This window comes from Cryptomeria japonica, chromosome 5 (genome assembly GCF_030272615.1).
Source record: "Cryptomeria japonica chromosome 5, Sugi_1.0, whole genome shotgun sequence".
NCBI lineage: Eukaryota > Viridiplantae > Streptophyta > Pinopsida > Cupressales > Cupressaceae > Cryptomeria > Cryptomeria japonica.
This window is the reverse complement of record NC_081409.1, coordinates 722291993-722314038: the sequence shown is the minus strand read 5'-3', so window position 1 is coordinate 722314038 and position 22046 is coordinate 722291993. Positions and strand designations below refer to the sequence as shown.

At 37.1% G+C, this 22046-nt stretch overlaps 1 protein-coding gene across 1 annotated transcript in view; it reads left to right on the top strand.

Moving 5' to 3' along the window:
• Positions 1 to 281: 281 nt before the first annotated feature.
• Positions 282 to 22046, top strand: part of LOC131032833 (oxoglutarate-dependent flavonoid 7-O-demethylase 1) — a 28099-nt gene continuing 6334 nt past the window's right edge. Inside the window, exons 1-2 of the mRNA XM_057963878.2 lie at positions 282 to 777; positions 1228 to 1469. Of these exons, the coding sequence (XP_057819861.1) occupies positions 508 to 777; positions 1228 to 1469 (512 nt within the window). The 5' untranslated portion in view covers positions 282 to 507. The remainder of the gene's footprint in view (positions 778 to 1227; positions 1470 to 22046) is intronic.

Here is a 22046-nt window from a genome sequence, read left to right as displayed (position 1 = left end):
TCAAGAAGTATAAAATATAAAATGCATCACAAAATATAATCCAACATATTAGAATAAAACTCACACATTTTTTATCAAAAAAAATTATTTTATTTAAATAAACTGTAAAAATATTATATATTTAAAATAACACTCATATTTCCGCAAAAACTACTACTTATAGAAGTGAGAGCAGGCACGTCTCTCTTCAGATTTGGAACCCCTGAAATGATTATTTTAATCTGCTTTCACTTCATATATTTTTCTAAAATCGTAGTCTAATTTGAGTAGTTAAATGGTCACTTCAACATTTATTTAATGACATTGAATCATAGAAAACAGGACAAACAATTTTCAAAAGCAAATTTGATAAAATATTTCATTTGGATGCTGTTCATTCAGCAGTGGACTGAAATACTGAAATTAGGGAAACGCTGTGGGAGGATGATTGGTATACATAGCTCATTATATATCTTCTGTTTAGGCGTGTAGAAGCAAACAGACGGTTGTTTATATCAAATAAATATCATGTTTAATTCACGTTTGGTGGTTGATCCCTCTGATGGAACATCAAAAAGTTTTTCAGTTCCAGTTGTTCAGGAATTGGCATATCAGAACCTTCACAGCCTTCCTGAAAGGTATATCAGATCAGAGAAAGAGCGCCCAAATAACTCTATCCCTTATCAATCGGATATCCCCATAATTGATATGGACATGTTTTTGAGAGATTCGGATCTCTGCAGACAAAAGGAATTGGAAAAACTTGGTGCTGCATGCCAGCAATGGGGATTTTTTCAAGTGGGTACATCCTAACTGATTATAAATTAAACAGCAGACTAACAATTGTGAGAAAGAAGTATTTTATCTAGTAATTTTCATTTATTTTAAAAATATTGTGTAATACATTTCTTAATTAAAATAATATGACATTTATCATAAAAAGGAATTTGTTTTCAATCTCTATTTACTTCAAGAAACTCAAAAAAAATACAGAGGGCTATCTTCCTCAGAGAGATCTTCATTCTTTGTACAGAATTTAAAGTGTTAACACAATCTTATGTAGGTTATGGAGAACCGCTTTTAGGATTCTTTGTAGGATATAGTAGTTAAGTATGTGATGTGGCATACCAGTAATTACAAGTTATTTATTATAAATTATAACAAAATAAACCTTTATGATTGAATTAGGTTCTATTCTCTGAACTTGCTAATCATGCTAAGATAAGATGATATGTATGTTTATGGCAGGTTGTGAATCATGGAATTCCTCTGTCTCTGTTGGAAAGAATGAAGGGCATTTTCAGGGAATTCATTCAACTACCCTTGGAAGAAAAGCTCAAGTACAAAGTGCAAGAGTCTGAAGGCTATGGTCAGATGTTTGTAGCCTCAGATGATCAAACACTTGACTGGGCAGATGTATTGTACTTGGCAACACTACCTCCAGAAAATAGGAAAATGAATTTTTGGCCAACAAAACCAAGAGATTTCAGGTACCTAAGTATTTGTTAATTTAGGCAATCATAAGTACTTTAAGATCTAGACATCCCATTCAATTTATGTATGATTAACAGCAATTTATTTGATACCACACCAAATCTATTTTTAGCTTGGTTACTATCTAGTTGATAAAAATAATTTTAAGAGGCATTATATTTCTACAGTCCATAATAGTGTTTTGTAAGTGCTTCTGGTTATAACTTTTTACTAGTTTTTAAGTACTTAAAACTACCACAGTTATAACCTGAAGCATTCATAAACAATATAATAACTTTCTCAAAAAGTGTGCCGATAAACTTATGAAGTGGTTTACAGTTGATCGGTCATGTGGAAGTTGTAACATAAAAATTTAGGCTGGCCGCCCCACATTTTCACAACTCTGCATCTAAACTTACCAGTAAAAGATTTCTTAGGTAAAATCTCTACACAGGCTACCATTTGGCCTTAAAAAACTCCCTAAATTACTTCAGATGTTTAAGAGTCTTAGCTCGATAGGTGAAGCAAACTTTTATACCTCCAATACACTAGCTAGTGAAGGCTCCAGCCCATAAACTTGACTCCTTTTTCCATATGTAAACGTGTTTCTCTATAGTATTTCATGAAATTGTATACTAAAAAGAAGAGCCTCCACTCTGGGACTGCCCTCAACGAGCTATGTAGAACATTCGGGTCTGCTTTCCTTTTATTGAAAATATGACCCTGCACCATTGACATGGAACGCGGACAGAAAGAGAACAAAACAAATAGATGGAAAAAAAAAATCTCTTTTATTTAAATGATTTGTTGCATGTAAAGCAAAGCCATATAGAAATAGACTCCATTAATGCTGCCGTGGATCAGGGATTTATTAATTGAAGTCTGAAACAAGATATCACAAATTAGGATTTTATTGACTGAAACAGGACTGAACAAAATACCATTAATTTAGCACCTATGACCGACTCTTTGATGCAGGGCATCCACGTGTTGGATGAAACCCCAAAAATATTAAATTGCTTTGACCACCTCTTTAAGGCTTTATTTTGTAGTGGTGGAGAGTTTTAAAAATAGGATCACATCTTCGGAGAAGTGGAGACCTCTAAGGGCTCTAAAATTAGCAAATATGAAATGGTTTTGAAATTACCGTATGGAGTCATGGGGGAGCATTTAAGGTTTTAGGAGTGTTTCTTTAGGAGGCTCTGGTAACATTTAGAGGGCAGCAGTTTTTGGGATGAGTTTTTCCAATTTTTGGGTGTAGAGCTTGCTGGGAAAAGAAAAGAAGATCATTTCATGGAGATAGTTTTTGTTCTCTTCTTGCTGTTGTTTTGCTGTTGTAGATCAGTCTTGAATCAGTTTTGTGGCTGTATTTATCATTCCATGAGGTTGCATATTTATGTAATCATAGATTTCTGAGTTTGATGTATCATTTTTGGTAAAGGTCAATGAGAAAAAGTTAAAACATAATTTTTCAAATCAGATTTTAATTCTGCTTCATAGAATTTATTTTTCTTTTGGTGTTGTTATTATTGGATAGAGGGTTTGTGTTTAGTCCCTCATACATTATTGGTGCCAAAGCCAGAAGATTCTGAGTGTGTAGATAGATTTGTTGGGAGGAGCCATTCTGCACCAGGATTGAGCTCGTGGGTATTGTGAAAAATGTATGCAAAAGGAACCCCACGTGGTAGGGGTAGAGGTAGAGGAAAGAATGAAAATGTTGTCCATGATGATGATTTCAGAGCCTTGAGAAGCCAGGTTGAAGCATTGCAGGAAGAAATCGGAAGAGGATTTGCTCAAAGAAGAGAACTAGAAAGTGATGAAGAAGAAAAACCCTCAGAAGTTGCAAGCAACACAAGTGATGAAAAAAATGCAGCAGCAGCAGTTGTGAATGATCCTTTGTTGAAGGCATTGTTAAGAATGGGAAAGAGACCAAAAGTTGATGCTCCTACATTTAGTGAGAATTTGAATCTTGAAGAGTTAGAGGATTGGATCAATGACATGAAAAAATATTTTGAATTTGAAGAGGTCGAAAACCCTGATAGAGTGAGATTTTCAAAAACTAGATTGAAGGGACATGCTTCAATTTGATGGGGAGAGTTTTAATTGAAAAGAGGAAAGAGAGGCAAGGAGAAAATTACTAAGTGGGATAGAATGGTGGAGAAGTTGAAAAGACAATTCATCCTAGTGGATTATGAATTAGATTTGCTCAAGAAAATGCAAGGTTTAAAACAAGGAATTAAAACAGTGAAGGGCTATACAGAGGAGTTTCATAGGATCCTGATTAGAACAGGATATGCTGAAGCTACTAAGGAGAAGGTTGCAAGATATGTCAATGGTTTGAGGCCAAGCATACAAGAAGAGATGGCTTTGGTGAGAGTTTACACGATGGAAGATGCATATCAATTTGCCTTAAAAATTGAGGAAAAAATGAACAAAAGGTATGCAAGCAAGCAAAGAGGAAGAGGCCTTGGTGGAAGGATTAGAGGAAGATCTTACAAGAATGATGATAGAAATCAGAAAAATTGAAGACCAAGGCAGCAGCAAAAATCAAAGATATGATGATTATGGTCCTAGAGAACAAAATTCAAGAGGTAGAGGAAGATTGGGTGGAGGTTTTGGAAGAGGAACTTGTTTTAAGTGTGGAGAGGAGGTTCGCTGAGCATATGACTGCCCTCATGAGGAGGAAAGACCAAGAAGGAGATCAGAAAATCAAAATAGAGCAAAAAACATAAATGAAGTAGATGCACACTCATCACAATCAAAATAGGCAGAAGGAGGTGAAGTCCCGATGACAAGAAGAGCACTATTAAATAAAGACAATGGACTAGCTCAAAGGAAGAGATTATTCAAGATAAGATGCAAGTGTGAAGGGAAGGTTTGTAACATCATCATAGATAACCATGTTTCAAAAGAAATGGTGACAAAGTTGAAGCTAGAGAAGATGAGACACCAAAATCCATACAAGATAGAATGGGTACAAGATGATCAAAAACTGTAGGTCAGCGAACAATGCTTTGTAAAATATAAGATAGGAGGTTATTTTGATGAGATCTTGTGTATTATTATTCCTAGGGATGCATGTCATATTTTGTTAGAAAGGTTTTGGCTATATGATAGGAAAGAAATGCATGATAGTTATGCTAGTACATACACATTAACCAAGGATGGAGTAAGACATAAATTAATGCAGGAGCATCCGGTGGTGTATGGGCAATAATGCATCACCCAAAAACATTTCATTTTATTTTAATATTTTTGCATTTCTGGATACCCTTTTGGACGAATAAGAGATTCCAACTCTCAGAATTGACAAGCTGCTTTTTCTAGCCGATTGTCAAAAATATTAGGTTTTTATTTAAAGGTAGATGGAGTCCAAAATTTGCAGGAAGCTTAAGGAGGGAAAAATAAGCACTTTAGTGAAAGAATCAAATTAAAAGCATTAATTGTTTGAAAGTTATTCAAGTTTCAGTTTCCTGAAAAATCGAAAAAAATTCTTCCAAGTCAAATTTGAGGCATTGAATGGTGTCGAACGGGCCCGAAAATGGTGGGAATCGGCAAAGCAGATTTTTTAGCATATTCTACACTCAGAGAGCTTTCTGACACTTCAAACGGTTCGTAAATACCAAGCTTGAAAAACTCGGCAATTTTCTTGAAGACTCACGAGTACTCTCGCATCTCTCTGCAGCGCGAGTCACTCACAGAATAACTCGCATACGAGTTTAACAAAAAATCACGGTGATTTTTTTTTATTTAACTCGCCAAAGCTCACGTGGATTCAACGCAAAAATCGTCGCTTAAAAACTAAAATTAAAAAGTGCGAAAACCTAACTCTAAAACCCATTTTCTAAGCCGCGACGGACATTGTTTTTGGTGTTTTGCGCGACGTGACGATGGGCAAGAAAAAAGAGAAACGACACGACGACGTGAGGGTTTTTCTGAACCTCATCAAAGGATTTCTAGCATTTTCATGTAAGTTTAAACTCTGTCGATGATGAAATGCAAGTCGTGGTTATTTAAGCGCGAGTCTGTAGGGTTAAATATACAATGGCATAAATAAATTTTAAAATTTTGCCTCTTGGGGACAAGAACACCCTCAATATAAATTGCATGCACATTTATATGTATCTTAATCTGACAAATGCTATTGTCTCCAACATTGTTTGGAAGACGAACATCTAGTATCATAAACTTCTAAGTTCTATCCTTAGAAATTTTGCGGATTTCCCCAGCTTCTAGTAATGAAATTTTGGGATATTCCCCAGCTATAATACTGCTCACAAATAGTCATTTTTTTATAATTAAAATCTTAAACAAAATATAACAATCATTCTCCTCAATTTTTTATGCATAATCCACAGGCACAGTCATTTCTATATATAATTTTGTATGTTATAAAGTGACTGTAGATTATGCATAACATACAAAATTTTTATATATAAATGACTGTGGATTATGCATAAAAAATTGAGGAGAATGACTGTTATATTTTGTTTAAGATTTTAATTATTAAAAAATGACTGTTTGTGAGCACTGAGCAGTATTATAGCTGCCAGAGAGTTCATTTTGCAATTAATTTAACAAATTATATTGCCTTCATGCCAATCTACCTGATCTAAGAGCTTTAGCCTTTAGGTAGATCTAAATCACTGATATTCAGTCTTTTATTAGTTTCTAGATTGTTCATTTTTCTACTTTCCTTCAACAAGTGACCTTTTTGCTCTAGCCTCTTATAATGTTTTCATTATTTTTTATGCTCTCTAATTTTTTATGTTGGTTCTCTGTATTGCTAGGTTCCCTTCCCACTTTGCTAAAAGAAAATGGCTTCTACGGGTGGTGGCAGAAAGAGAGATCCTTGTTGGAAACATGTGATACCAAGTCCAACACGAGGAGAAGTCATTTGTATCCATTGCACTAAGCTTATGAAAGGTGGCATTAATCGACTCAAATATCACCTTGCAAAGATTGAATGCCGAGATATTAGACCATGTACTAAATGTCCTAAAGAGGCTACGAGGGATGCAATAGCAACGCTTGATGCATATGATCAAAAAAAGGCAAGAAAAAAGAGAACAACAGAGGCAATGGCAGCTCCAAGGGCAGATTTGAGTTCTATAGGCTCACATACAGATGTGGGGGCATCTAGTTCCTCCGTTGGGCCATGGATACGAGGAAAGGGAAGTGTGGGCAGCAATATGGAAAACTACTTTGTTCCACGTAACACTCCTGGTGCACAACCTGGATTGCAAGGCATTGCATGGAATAAAGAGGCTCACCAACAGGGAAAGGTGGCTTGTGCTAGATTTCGGATCTACAACGATATTCCATTCAATGTTGTTTCTAGTCCATATTGGGACCATCTGGTCACCGCATTGACTGTGGTAGGTAAGGGGTTCAAGTCCCAAGTCGGTATGAGATGAGTGGGCCATTATTGCAGGATGATGTCCAAAACACTCACGCATTAGTGGAAGAGCAAAGGAGTATTTGGGAAAAGAATGGCTGCACAATTCTTTTTGATGGGTGGACGGATGGTAGGAATAGGACACTCATCGACTTTCTAGTTGCTTCAGGGGGATAGTTAGTATTTTTGAAATCAATTGATGCCTCCAATGAAGTGAAGAATGCAGAGACCTTGTGCAACATGTTGGATGAGGTGGTGATGGACGTGGGAGTGCGGAATGTCATCCAGGTTGTGACTTATAATGCAGCTGCATATGTGGCAGCCGACAAACTTCTAATGGCTAGGCATCCGACATTATTTTGGAGCACTTGTGCTGCCCATTGTCTTGACTTGCTCCTTGAGGACATAGGGAAACTAAGTTGGGTGAAGAAAATGGTTGAAGATGGAAGGAATATCACCAAATACGTGTACAATCACACATGGGTCTTGAATCTTATGAGAGAGCACACTGATGGTAAGGATCTTGTGCGATCAGGGGTCACATGCTTTGCTACCAATTTCCTCACCTTGCAGAGCATACTAGTTGCATTGCCCAACCTGAAGCGGATGTTCGTGAGCGAGAGATGGTTGGGGAGTCCTTATGCTACAAAGCATGAAGCAGAGAAGGTTGTGGTTGCCATTTTCCATTCTAATTTTGCCAAGACGGTGGAGGAGATCATCAATGTAAGTTTTGAAACTTATATTGATGATTTATTATTTAATTTTCTAATATTACAATCTGCTGATTTTGTTAATTTTTTTATATCTAGGCGTCGGAACCATTGGTGAGGGTGCTACGAATTGTGGATGGGATCATAATTCCATGGGGTATTTATATGAGGCCATGGATAAGGCCAAAGAGGCGATTCAACACTTGTATGGGTCAAACAAGACCAAGTATGAACTCATATGGCGCATAATTGATTAGAGGTGGAACCATCAACTCCACCAACATATTCACATTGCTGCCTACTTCTTGAATCCCAAGTTTTTCTACTCCCCGAGTTTCAGAGAAGATGCAGAGGTTAAAGTTGGCCTTGACACATGCATTCAAAGATTAGTTGATGATGAGAACCTTCAAGACCTAATACTTGATGAGTTGCAAAGCTATAAGAAGGCCACAGGGCCATTGTTTTCTTCACCTGATTGCAAACGTAGGAGACACACCCTACAACCAAGTAAGAAAAAAACATATGTTTAATTTTATTTTACCATTTATTTCTCTCTTTAAGATTTTTTAAATATTTACAAGTTATAAATGACATTTTTAATCCTTGCAGATTTGTGGTGGGAAGATTATGGTGCCACAACACCCAATCTTCAAAAACTTGCCATCCGCATATTATCGCAGCCTTGTAGTGCATCTGGTTCTGAGCGCAACTAGAGTGTTTTTGAGGCCATCCACACAAAAAAGCTCAATAGGTTGACTCAACAATGCTTAAATGATCTTGTCTATGCGCGTTACAACCTTCAATTATATGAGAAGAAGGTGCAAGGGCAAGATTCACATGAAGCACTTGACTTGGATGACATTGATCCATATGCAGCAGAATGGGTTGCTGCTCCTGATGATGTTGATAATGATTTGGATCCATTCCTTACTGAAGAGAAGCTAAGTGAGTTGGAGAGGGCAGGAGAGGAATGGGATGCGGAAGTGGCAGCACGTGAGGAGGAGGAGCATGAGGTTGATCATGCAGCAGAGGCACCTATCGAGGCACATATTGAGGATGTTGCCACTACTTCAGCACCACCCCTGCAGCGGCAACAATCTGTTTCCAGCTTTAGTTGTAGGCGCAATTTATGATTTCTCATTTTCATTGATACCAAAACTTGAACTTGATATGTAATCAGAATTTCAGAGGTTGTTGTTTTGTGGTCTATTATGGCTCTATGACTCTATGTCACTATGATACATTGATATGTATTGAACTCTTATTCGTATGTTGCACTTTTGTTTTGGTTTATGCTGTGTATTTAACTCAAACTTTGATTTATATATCATGGAAATCAATATATATTATACAAATTTGGTGTAAATGTGTGTTTTTGAATAATATTTTTAAAAAAATGTATTTTCAAATGTTCGATAAAGTTGCCAAGTATTGCCGAGTTTTTCCCCGAGTTTTGGCAAGTCCCTAGTTTTTAAAAAAAATTGGGCTTGCCGAGTCATTGCTGAGTCCGAGTTTTTCAACGATTTCCGGATCAAAAGTTATGGCTGCCAGAAGTTGGACAATTTTTCGGAAAGTTTCAATTTTCGAATCTAGCTGTATTTTCATATTTCCAATTTCATGTTTTGGCATTTGTTTGCCAATTGGTACTTTTTAATTGTAATTTTAGTGTTGGAAAAGGCTATTTAGGACTCATTGAGGAAACTTGTGAGTTTAGTTTTTTGGGATGTGAGTTTTGGGAGTTGTGAAGTTGCATTGTAAAGGGTTTCCAGAAAACTCTATAAGCTGTTGAATTGCATCCTATGAGGATTGATTCCTCTTGATTGTACTTGCATGTTTGTAATGGCATGCTTTGCAGATAATAATAATAAAATCTTTTGTGTCTTTTATTGCAATTTGTTGTGTTTATCTGTTTCTTGGGTTGTGCCCTCATCAAGTGGTATCAGAGTGGGTTGTTCTTGAGTGTGTGAACAGATCGCCGAACATGAGGCAATTCGCACTAGGATTTGTGATTGTGAGCTCGTGTTCAAGATGCCTCCAAGAGTGATGCATGGTGGCAGAAATGCTGGTGGTATGAATGCTTTGGCAAACAAGGGTTTCAGAGCCCTCCAAAGGCAAATTGATGCATTGCAAGAAGAGCTGAGAAGAGGGTTTAATCCGAGGAGAGGAGAAAGTGATGATGAAGAAGAGGTTGAGGATTCATTCTCAAGTGAGTCAGAAGAAGCAATAGATCAAGACCAGACTCGATTGTTGAGGGCCATTTCTCAAATTGGGAAGAGACCCAAAATTGAAGTTTCAAATTATTCCTAGGAATTTTAACCCAAAAGAGCCGATTGATTGGATTAATGAGATGGAAGAATATTTTGAATATGAGGAGATAAAAGACCTAGATCGGGTCCAGTTTGCAAAAACGAAGCTGAAAGGTCATGCAAATATCTGGTGGAAAGAGGTCCAGCTAGATAGAAATCAGAGAGGAAAAGGAAAAATCACCAGATGGGACCAAATGGTTGATAAGCTGAAGAAATAGTTTATTCCTATGGATTATGAGCTAGATTTGCTGAAGAAATTGCAAGGATTAAAGCAAGGTAACAAGTCTATGAAGGAGTACAAAGGAAAAAATTTACAAAATAATTATTAGAACCGGCCATGCAAAGGCCAACAAGGAGAAAGTCGCCTGTTATTTTAATGGGTTGCGACCAAGTATTCAAGAGGAGCTAAGTCTGGTCAGAATGGCTAGTATTGAAAAAGCTTGTCAGTTTGCTTTGAGGGTTGAAGAAAAACTAAATAAAAGATTCGAAGGTAAACAAAAAGGGAAAGCCCAAGGCAACAGAGGCAGTGGAAGATCCTTTGGGGATCGAAATGAGGATCTCTAGAGAGAAATGAAGATGTGGGTGCCAGCCGAAACCAGAAGGGAGATAATTTCTATCAGCCCCATGATCAGAGCAATGATGAATAGAGAGTAAGAGGAAGAGGAAGGCCTGGACAAGGGTCTAGGAGAGTTGGTTTTAGAGGAACCTATTTCCAATGTGGTGAAGAAGGGCATAGAGCCTTTGAATGTCTGCAACACCAAGGGAGGACAAATAGAAGAAATGATGGCCATGCACGAGTTGCGCATGTAGACCAAGAAGCTCAGTCTGAACATTCTGATGATGCAGAAAGGGGAGAAGCCCTAGTTATCAGGAGAACCCTGATGAATGAGGAGAAAGAACCAGATTAGAGAAAGAGTTTGTTCTGCACCAAATGTAAGTGTGAAAACAAGTGTTGTGATGTGATTAGACAGTGGTTGCAAAGTTGAAGCTGAAGAGGGAAAGACATCCATAGCCGTATCGAATAGTGTGGTTGCAGAATGACCACAAGGTTCTGGTCAATGAGTAGTGTCTGGTAAGATTCAAGATTGGCAGTTACCATGATGAAGTACTATGTGACATCATGGCCATGGATGCATGTCATATGTTGTTAGGGAGGCCATGTCAGTTTGATAGAAGTGTTGTACATGATGGCCATGCAAATACCTACACCCTAACAAGGACGATGTTCGTCATAAATTGAAGCTCCTGAAGGAGGTGGAAGAAAAGGTATGTAGTAATGCTAGAATGTGTTGTGATGGTGGAAAATTCTTTTTGGAAGCCCCGAAACATGAATGTATGTGTAAAGAGGTGCTTGTAGAAGTTTCAGGTGACTTGTTGAATGAGTTTCAGGACATTGTGTCTGAAAATGTGCCTAAAGGTTTACCAAGTGAAAGGTCTAATGGAGTTGCAGATGCCTTTAGTAGGAGGAAAACTTTGTTGACGGAGATGCAGCTTGAGGTGGTTGGGTTCAATGAAATCAAGAGATTGTATCCTAAGGATCTTGATTTTGCAGAGGCTTGGAAAGCTTCTAAGGATCCTGTTACATTGGATAGGACGAGATGGCTGGATTTCATAATCCAGGATGATATGTTGTTTAAGGGAAGTCAGTTGTGTATTCCTAGAAGTTCCATGAGAGGGAACTTGATCAAGGATAAGCACAGTGGAGGGATGGCAAAACATTTTGGTCGAGAGAAGACCATTGCCATCATTAGTGAGCATTATTATTGGCCTTAGTTATCACAGGATGTGAAGAAATTTGTGCAGAGTTGCAGAGTATGCCAGATGATTGAAGAAGTAAGTTGGAATACAAGGTTGTATCCATAGATGAAAAACTCTGCGGGTTTTTCAAAAACACGCGAGTACTTGCAGGTCAAAACCCTAGCCGTCACTCGCCATTAAACTCGGCTTTGAGTTTCTATAAAAGCACGCAGCATTTTTGAGGAAATACTCGCGAAATCTCACAGGTTAAACCCTATTTATCAAGAAAAACTCATCAGGAATTACGAATTTGATTCGCAACTTCTATTGTTTGGCCATGAGATAGGATGCGCCAAGGTTTTCATCTAGTTTTTGAGTGCGAATAAAAATGTAATATGATTATATGACCGAATAACTAGTTAAAATGTAATAATGATTATATGACTGTATTTTCAAATGTTCGATAAAGTTACCGAGTTATTGCCGAGTTTTTTCCCGAGTTTTTAAAAAATTTTGGGCTTGCCGAGTCATTGTTGAGTCCGAGTTTTTCAACTATGGCTATATCAACCATTACTTGTACCAGAGAGGCCATGGGAGGTGAAGAAGCACCTCAACAAGATAAATCTGTAGTATGATGTGAATGCAGATCAGAAAAGGAGGTATAAGGAGTTTTAGATTGGAGATGAGGTGATGGTTCATTTGAAGAAGGAAAGGTTCGTAGTGGGGATCTACAATAAGTTAAAGGTGAAGAAGTTTGGTCCTTGCAAGATTTTGAAGAAGCACAGTTCAGGGAGTGCATATGAGGTAGAGTTGTCGAATAGGATCAATATTTTCCCTGTGTTCAACATTGTAGATTTAACAAAATATCATGAAGGTGGCACAAAGGAGGAACAAGTGATAGGAAAATGTATAATCCTTGCACCTACATCAGAGGAGGAGATTTAGGCAATTCTGGATAGCCATGTGGGCAGGACTACCAGAAACAGGCCATATAGCAGTATTTGGTGAAATGGAAGGGAAGACCTCTTGAAGATTCTTCGTGGCTGTCCCAGACAGAGGTTGACCATTTAGGTTTTCCTCAACCAGCTGAGACGTGACAAGGTCACTTCTCAATCAACCCCGGGTGTCTGATGCAGGAACATCCGATGGTCTACGGGCAATCCTGCATCACCCAAAAACATCTCATTTTAGTTAGTTTTATTTTAATGTTTTTGCATTCCTGGATACCCTTTTGGACAAATAAGAGATTCCAACTCTCAGGATTGACAAGCTGATTTTTCTAGTCGACTGCCAAAAAAAACAGGTTTTATTTAAAGGCGGATGGAGCCCAAAATTTGTAGGAAGCTTAAGGAGGGAAAAATAATTACTTTAGTGAAAGAATCAAATTAAAATCATTAATGGTTTGAAAGTTTTTCAAGTTCCAGTTTCCCGAAAAATCGAAAAAAATTCTTCCAAGTTAGAATTGAGGCATTAAATGGTGTTGATTGGGCTCAAAAATGGCGGGAATCAGCAAAGAGGATTCTTAGCATATTCTACACTCAGAGAGATTTCTGACACTTCAAACGGTTCGTAAATCCGATTCTCGGATCAAAAGTTATGGCTGCCGAAAGTTGGACAATTTTTCGAAAAGTTTCAATTTTCGAATCTTGTTGTATTTTCATATTTCCAGTTTCATGTTTTGGCATTTTTCTGCCAATTGGTAGTTTTTAAATTGTAATTTCAGCTCCAAAATGTTGGAAAAGGCTATTTAGGACTCATTGAGGAAACTTGTGAGTTTAGTTTTTTGGGATGTGAGTTTTTGGAGAGTGAGTTTTGGGAGTTGTGAACTTGCATTGTAAAGGGTTTCCAGAAAACTCTGTAAGTTGTTGAATTGCAGCCTGTGAGGATTGATTCCTCTAGATTGTACTTGCATGTTTGCATGTTTGTAATTGCATGTTTTGCAGATAATAATAATAAATTTTTTTGTGTCTTTTATTGCAATTTGTTGTGTTTATTTGTTTCTCGGGTTGTGCCCTCATCATAAATTAAATCCTTTGAAAGAGGATTTGGTTCAAGTTAGTGGTAGTTCAAGAGTTTGTTTAGTTGATGCAAGGAAGTTCTTAGAAGCTATGAAGCATGAAAAAGTTTGTTTTGCTTTGATTCCCAAGACTAACTATGAAAATGTGGATGATATTCATATGGAGATTGCAGATTTTTTGCAAGAGTTTAAAGATATTGTTTCAAATAATGTGCTAGAAGGACTCCCACCAATGAGATGGATAAGCCATCAAATTGATTTGATACCAAGAGAAAGTTTTCCAAGCAAGGCAGCCCACAGAATGTCTCCTACAAAGAATGAAGAGCTGAATAGGCAAGTTGCAGATTTGTTGGAGGAAATTTTTATCAAAGAGAGTTTGAGTCATTGTGTAGTATTTGCAGTGTTATCACCAAAGAAGAATGGAGAATGGAGAATGTGCATGGATTCTAGAGCCATAAACAAGATTACAATCAAATACAGATTTCCATTACCAAGGATGGATGATATCATGGATTGCTTGAGTGGATCTGAGTACTTCACGAAGATTGACATGAAGAGTGGGTACCATCATATACGAATCAAAGAAGGAAATGAATGGAAGATTTTAAGACTAAGGATGGTTTGTTTGAATGGTTAGTCATGCCTTTTGGACCAGCTAATGCACCTATATATTTTTAGGGGCTGAAGGAGTATGTTTGAGCTTTAAAAGACCTTTGGTGAACATGTCAACAAACATGCTTTTGGTTCCTGTAAACTTCACCTCCACTTCTACATTTTTTTTATTTTCTCTCAAAAAAACAACAAAGTGGTGCTGGATTCTATATGTTTTGTTGTCACATAGAACTTGGCATCTCTTGTTAGAGCTACACAACTTTAATTATTGAAGTGTATTGATAGTGGGTTGTTGTTGCTCGTATCTTAAATCTTTGAGCAACTTTCTCAACCAAACTTCTTGCTTCTTTGCTGTCATATATTCAGCCCATATGCTGGACAAAGCAACTATTGGTTACCTCTTGTTTCCCTAAGTGAATGAGCCATATTCAATATGAAAACAATAGCTATTGTTGATTTTCTACTATCAACATCACCTAGCCAATCAGCATCACAATACCCTGCTGCTTGTACAAGCTTTGTAGCAATTTTTTTCCTTGAAAACATATTCAATGAAAGGCAATCCCTTTCACATATTTAAAGATTCGCTTGATGGAAATCCAATGTTATGCTCCTACATTTGATGAATTCTGACTCACAACTTCCACTGCATATGTAATGACAAGTCTTGTGCATGAAAGGAAGCAATGCCAGAGGACATGCTTCCTAAATTTGAGATCTTCACTTTTTTAGAAAATAGAAATAGATACAATATCTTGAATCAATATACCACAACATAACAGTTAACTTGGGGAAAATTTTTCCTAGAGAAAACCCCCACACTCCAAAAGCATAACCACCTATGATATATGGTAACAACCATGGTTACAATAGAATTCAGCCTATGCCTTTTACCAAAGTATACCAACATACAATTTGGGAATGATTCCATGGCATAATGGTAGCTACAAATTAACTATGCAAACTACATCTCCAATCACCAATAAATAGGCACTGTTCAAATAGGAAACCATGAATGGTTTAGGAAAACCATTTGAAAAACTCTAAGAGGAATGGTTTCGAAAAGAATGGGTCCAAATTCCAATGCCCCTTTTTGGTTTCTATCCTCCTATCTATTTTTACTATACTCCTCGTACTCATACACTTGCCATAATCTTTCATATATTACCAGCCAAACTTGGGAATCCAAATTTTTTCTAAACCCATCCAAAGATGCTTAATGGAATCTGTCCAAACTTGTCATAATGTTGATCAAGATTTTAATATAACCTTTATCTTACATTCGCATATGCATCATAAGAAATTTTGTCATATGTAACTCTCATCTTAATGGACTCACACACACGACAAGATGCCGACCCATGGCCAAAAGATGCCACCTCAATGTGTGATTCCTATCTCTTCACGTGAGGACAAAATCCAATAAAAATTTTTTTTTGTCACCTCTAAATGGGATGCCAACTCTCCCATATGAAGACAATATGCAAAATATGTTAATGAAAGCATACAAAAGTGCTAAGAATGAACATTAGGAATGCAAGGTTGGGACATCTTTTCTCAACAATGTATCTGTTTTGTATATAAGGCTGCCTAGTATACTTTGATATGTGATGCCTGTTTTTGCTTTATTCTTTGGTAACTTGTGGAGACATATCAGCTGTTAATTTGACACTATTCCCCATAGGTGTGCTTATCAATTTACTTATATCCATAGCCAGTTTTTACAAAATGTTCTCAATGTAGCTAAATCCAAGTTGTTGATTGAAGTCCAAATATTGTCATTGAGCTGAGAGAAACTAGCTATCTTAACACCACAATGCAGCTGATTTTAACACCACTGCAATGAGTGCAAGGTGGAGGCAAGATACATAACTCACAAGCATTATTAGATGCAAAGTTGGTAATAATTATTCATGATTTCACTGTGAAATCATGAACTACCTTAAATTTAGGACTGGACTAGAATTATTCATGTGATGATTCGTTCTTTTAATTCAAATTGTTTGATTGAATTAATGTGTTCCGAAATTGGTGCCTATCACTGGGTTATAGGGTCACAATGAACAAGAAAGAACTATAATGAAAGATGTGTAGAATATTTGATCAAAAAATGAAGACACATCAAGGTTTAAGCATCATAGATAAAACATAATTAGTTATCCATTATTGAGCTGCACAAGTCCATGTGTACATATTAGATGATCATTAAAAAGGTTGTAATAGTTTTGAAAATGCTGCTGCATTTATCAAATTAGACTTACACACATAACAACAATTGTGCTAAGAGGAAACCTCTGTTATATTAAAAAATTCCACTAAAAATGTACCTACAGTTGTAATAATCTATTCTAACAATTCAATAGAATCCATTGCCATCTTGCAATCAAACTTCAATGATTGAAACCCTGAAAAGCCCTGGCACCAGCTAAGTCTATTTGGAATAATCACTGATCAATCCTTCAAAATGTAACTCAAAAATCCTTTTAACCATGCAGGGTGTCAGCCCTAATCACAACACTATCGTAGTTTAAAATCAATGGTACGCGATCAATCTTCCCCCAAAATGGTCCCTTGAGATGCAGAGAAGACCTAATGAATTGGATGTAGGTAATAAGGAGGACCTGCAGTAATGATGAATAGTTTGAGTAAATGAAGGTAAGTGGGAAATGTGAAAATCAAACCATTCAATTTATCGCTCTATGTTTGAAAATGGTTATAATAGGTTCTCGTTTCACAGATTTGTTCTTGCATTTTAAAACCTTTGTCAATTCCTAGGACTTATGGCGTCATTACATTTTGGTGAAGTTTTATGTCACAAAACGTACCTTTTAAAAAACTTGGTTTTTTTGGTTAAGTTTGAGTTTCGCAGACTTTGATGAAGGCTCCTGATTCTCATTCGTCATCACCCTTTGCCCTTTCCCCATCTATGCTTTTGAAGGCACACAAATTATTTTGGCATTTCGGCAAGTTCACAACCCTGCGAACTGGTCAAGACTTGAATTCTTTCTCCTTGTTTTCTTTTCTCTCTTCCTCTTTCTCTTTGGTGCTTCAAACTTTTGGCAAGATGGATAACCAATGAAACAGGTCAGTGAATCACCCAGTTCACGAACTTGTGAACCTGTTGACTTGGAAAACTTCCACTTGCTTGTCCCTTGTCAACATTATACTTCTCCTTCCCTTTATGAATTAAATATAATTTATTTAATTCATTAGTAAAGGGGATAATGAAGTTAGAAAGGTATTAACATGGTAAGAAGTGTCAATTTAAGAGAATTAACATGGTGATGAATATCGACATGGTTTTCAGGAGGCAGTGTTAAACATTGTTTTAGGAGGGATGGTAAATAAGTAAATTCAGGTGTCTACACCATTCAACGGCTCCATCTACTTTTAGTTTTTTCTTGAACAACCATTTGCACCCAAGAATATTTACCTCCAAAGAAAATGTGGTTAAACACCAAGTTTTGTTGGTCAACAATGATTTGTGTTCAAGATTCAACCCCTCTTTTCATTTAGCTGCATTAGGAGTGCTTCGGTTAAGGTATTTGGTTTAGCTCCAAAGGATGCTAAAGAAAATATGAGCAAAAGTTTTTGAATCCTTACCAATCTCTAAAGCTATAGTGGAAATTCTGCAGTTTCGTCCTTCCATGCACCAGCAGTTCCTTCTTCATCTTCACTAGGTTGTATGGCTTATTCTTCATCACTAGCTTTATCAATCTGTTGGTATAGTGGCTGTACTTAATCCTAATTCAAGGTAGCTATAGGAAGCTCATTGTCTGCCATTTATTTGGTACACCTGTGCTTTCATGAAATATGACAGCTTTGGTGATTGTCATTGAGCATTTAGCAAGATCGTACACCTTTTAGCCTTTAACTCCAAATGCATATCCAAGAAAGATGGACTTGTGATTTTTCACGTCCATCGTTCTTTTCTCATTAGGTATGTGCATAAATGTTGCACACCCAAATACACAAAGGTGGGTTTCTGTTGGTTTGATCTTCAACCAAATTTTCTAGAGATTTTCTAATCACTGCCTTTGTTGGAACTCTACTTCCAAGCTCTGCTGCAGTAGCAACTGTATCAGCCCAAGAAATCTTTGATAGTATAGCATTGTTCAACATGTTCCTTGCTTGTTCCACTAGCGCTTGGCTTTAGCCTTCAGCAACTCCATTTTGTTCTGGGTTGCATGGGTCTGTCCATTGTCTTTCAGTTACCACATCCATTTTAAAATTGTTCAAATTCCTTTGAGTTGTAGTCTCTGCCATTGCCACTGGAGCTTCTATATGTATTTTCCTATTTGTTTCTTCACAAGATTCTTCAAGTGTTTGAACTTGTCAAAGACTTCAAAGTTTTGTTCAGTGAAGAACACATAATTATACCTTGAGCAATCATTCATGAAGGTTATGAAATAATTTGTGCCTGCAATTGACATTGTTTGCATTGGTTGCCATATGTCAGAGTTTATAAGCTCCAGCAACTCCTTTTCTCAAGTGCCTCCTTCCTTTGTGCAAGGGGCTGGGGGCCCTAAAATTTGTCTGGGGTGCATTAATCTACCATAGAATTGTATGGCGAGTTCCCTACTATTCTAAAGGAATCAGCTCGGTAGTATAATGCCTATAGAATTGTAGGGGCTCCCCATAGAAAACTATAGATGTTAATGCATTAGTAGCCTCTGCAAGATAAGACTCCCCTAACTCAGTAACTCCCCTAACTCAGTAATCTCCTATATTCTGTTTACTCATTCATGCTTTATGTTTATCAGACTATAACATCGGTCACAATTATGATATTGATATTGGATTAGATTGACGACCTGCTTAACTATGTTAAGCGTCAATCTAAAATGCTATCGGGCTATTAACCCGATAGCATATTAATGTCGATTCATATCGGCATTAATATGCTATCGGGGTATTAACCCGATAGCATATAATGCTAACAACTATTGTTATTGTTTATGTTATATTCATCCATATGCTTTGATACCGATTCATAATCGGGTATGTTTTATATATGTAACAATTAACAAATGACACCGATTCATGATCGGATATGTTTAAGCACTATTATCATTAACATATGATACCGATCGAATATGATTAAGCACTATTATCATTAGCAATGATACCGATTCATTATCGGGCATGTTATAAGCGCTGTTATCATTAAGGATACCGATTCATTATCGGGTATGTTTGAAGCACCGATTAGTTATGGATTGGTTGGTGTTAGTAGGGGTCACGGCCAAGTGACATCTTGGTCGGACATGTCTAAAAGACATGTCCGATCAAGGTGCCACTTGATCGTGGCCACCCTACTATTTATACATCATTCCAATCAAAGGAGATGACATTGAAATCGATATATGTTCATCCTCCTTACTTGCAGTAAAAGAAAGATAGCAATATTAGTGTCATAGGCATAATATCAAATTTAAAATACACCATCCTGCATATAACTTGTCCGTTAAATTGGAAATTACAATACATTTACATGGTATCAGAGCCAAGTTGATCGAACTTGAGGCTATTTAATTTCGTGAAACAAATTTAAGAACAAGGTTATATACTACATCACATTTCTTCAAATGGCCAGTGCTATTAGATTCGAAGACAGACTCGGAGGTGGCGATGATTTTTCAGCCTGGAAATTCAGAATTCAGATGATCTTAAAGGAGAACAAAGTGGATTCGTTTGTTCAAACTAAAAATGATCAACCTGAAAATGAACTTGACAAAACAGCATGGATTGAGGGAAATGAAAAGGCAATAAAAATAATAGTTGATGGGGTGAGAAACAACATAATGCCCATCATAAGAAAACATCAGACAACCTATAAAATGTTCAAAGCTCTTGAAAGCACATTTGAGATATCAAATGCAAGTCGAACTCTAGCATTAAAACGAGAAATAAATCATATCATCATGAACAAAGGGGAGACAATCAACGCCTACTTTATGCGGATATCAGTTCTAAAAGATGAACTTGCAACTCTAGACTACGAGATCCAAAGCAAAGAGCTAACACTCATTGCTTTAGATGGGTTGCCTAGTGGATGGAGCACATTTGTCCAAGGCATCAGTGCAAGGTCCAAATATCCCAAATTTGAAAGATTAAGGGATGACTGTCTCCAAGAGGAATCAAGATTGAACAAAATGGGAATGAAACACAAGAATATAGATGAAGACCTGCAAGTTCTAAACACCAACTCCACCAAGCAAAACAAGAAAAGGCAGTTTAGAAAGAGAAAAGGTCGTCAAGGCAAGAACATTTCAAAGAAGGACTTTTCTCACATTCAATGTTACAGATGTGATCAGTTCGGACACTTCATTGCAAAATGCCTGGAAAGAACCAAGAAACATGCTACATTTGTCAAAGCAGGGAAGACTAAAGGGGAAGATGACTCTGGGAAATACGTATTCTACTTAGCACTCACAAGTCAAGCTTCTAACAAAATCAACTCATGGGTGATTGACAGTGGTTCATCCAGGCACATCACTAGGTTTAGAGAAGTACTTGATTCCATGACAGAGGAGAGTGATGAGGACCATCGGAGATGACTCCACATATCCAGTCAGAGGAGTAGGAACCTGCACCATCAAATTGAAGACAGGCATAACCTTACGGCTTGAAGGAGTACTATATGTCCCCGACATCAAAAGAAATCTAGTTTCTATATCGGCATTGGAAGATAAAGGATACAGAGTGACATTCATGGACAACAAAGTATTGGCCTGGCCAAGGAACTCCTCCATCAAGAAGGCAAAGACCATTGGACAGAGACAGGGCTATTTGTATGAGCTGTGCACGGAAACCAATCTAGCCCTAATCCATGAAGCCACTAATGCAAATGAAGTTTGGCATAGAAGATTAGGCCATCCGAATTTTAGGGCTTTATCTTCAATGGGAAACCTTGTCACAGGTCTACCCAAATTAAAGCAAGATCATTCAAGGGCATGCAAAGGATGTGCCCTAGGTAAGAATACCAAAGGTGCATTCCAAAATAGTACTAGGAAAACTAGCAAAATTCTAGAATTAGTTCATTCTGATGTATGCGGACCTATGTCCGTATCCTCTCTAGGGGGATTCTTGTATTATGTAATATTTGTTGATGTCTACTCTAGGAAGACTTGGATCTACTTTATGAAAAGTAAAGAATCAGAAGAGATCCTCTCTAGGTTTAAAGAATTTAAATCACTAACTGAAAACCACTCAGGAAACAAAGTTAAAACCCTAAGAACCGACAATGGTGGAGAATACACATCAGATTCATTTAAAGAATTTTGTAGAGATAATGGGATTAAGAGGGAGCTTACTATACCTTATAACCCCCAACAAAATGGGGTAAGGAAAAATAGGACTATAGTTGAAGCTGCCAAAGCCATGATCCTAGATCAAAACCTTAACACTAATCTCTGGGCTGAAGCTTCCAGCACCACTGTATATATACAGAACAGGTGCCCTCACTCCCATCTTGAGGACAAAACTCCTGAGGAAGTATTCACTAAGATTAAACTTGATATTAGCCACCTTAGGATATTTGGAAGTCATGTCTATATCCATATACCTAAAGAAAAGAGACTAAAACTAGAACCTTCTGGAAAAGAGGATTGCTTGTAGGATATAGTGAAACCTCCAAAGCCTACAAAATCTATGTACTTGGTCAAAGAAATATTGAACTAAGTAGGAATGTAATATTTGAAGAAGAATTGGCTTTCAAAAGAGCTCAGAACTTCATAGAACTTGAAATCTATGTACCTACCTCTAACTTAGATGAAAATCCTGCCCCTGAGTTTTAGAGGGAGAATCTAGAT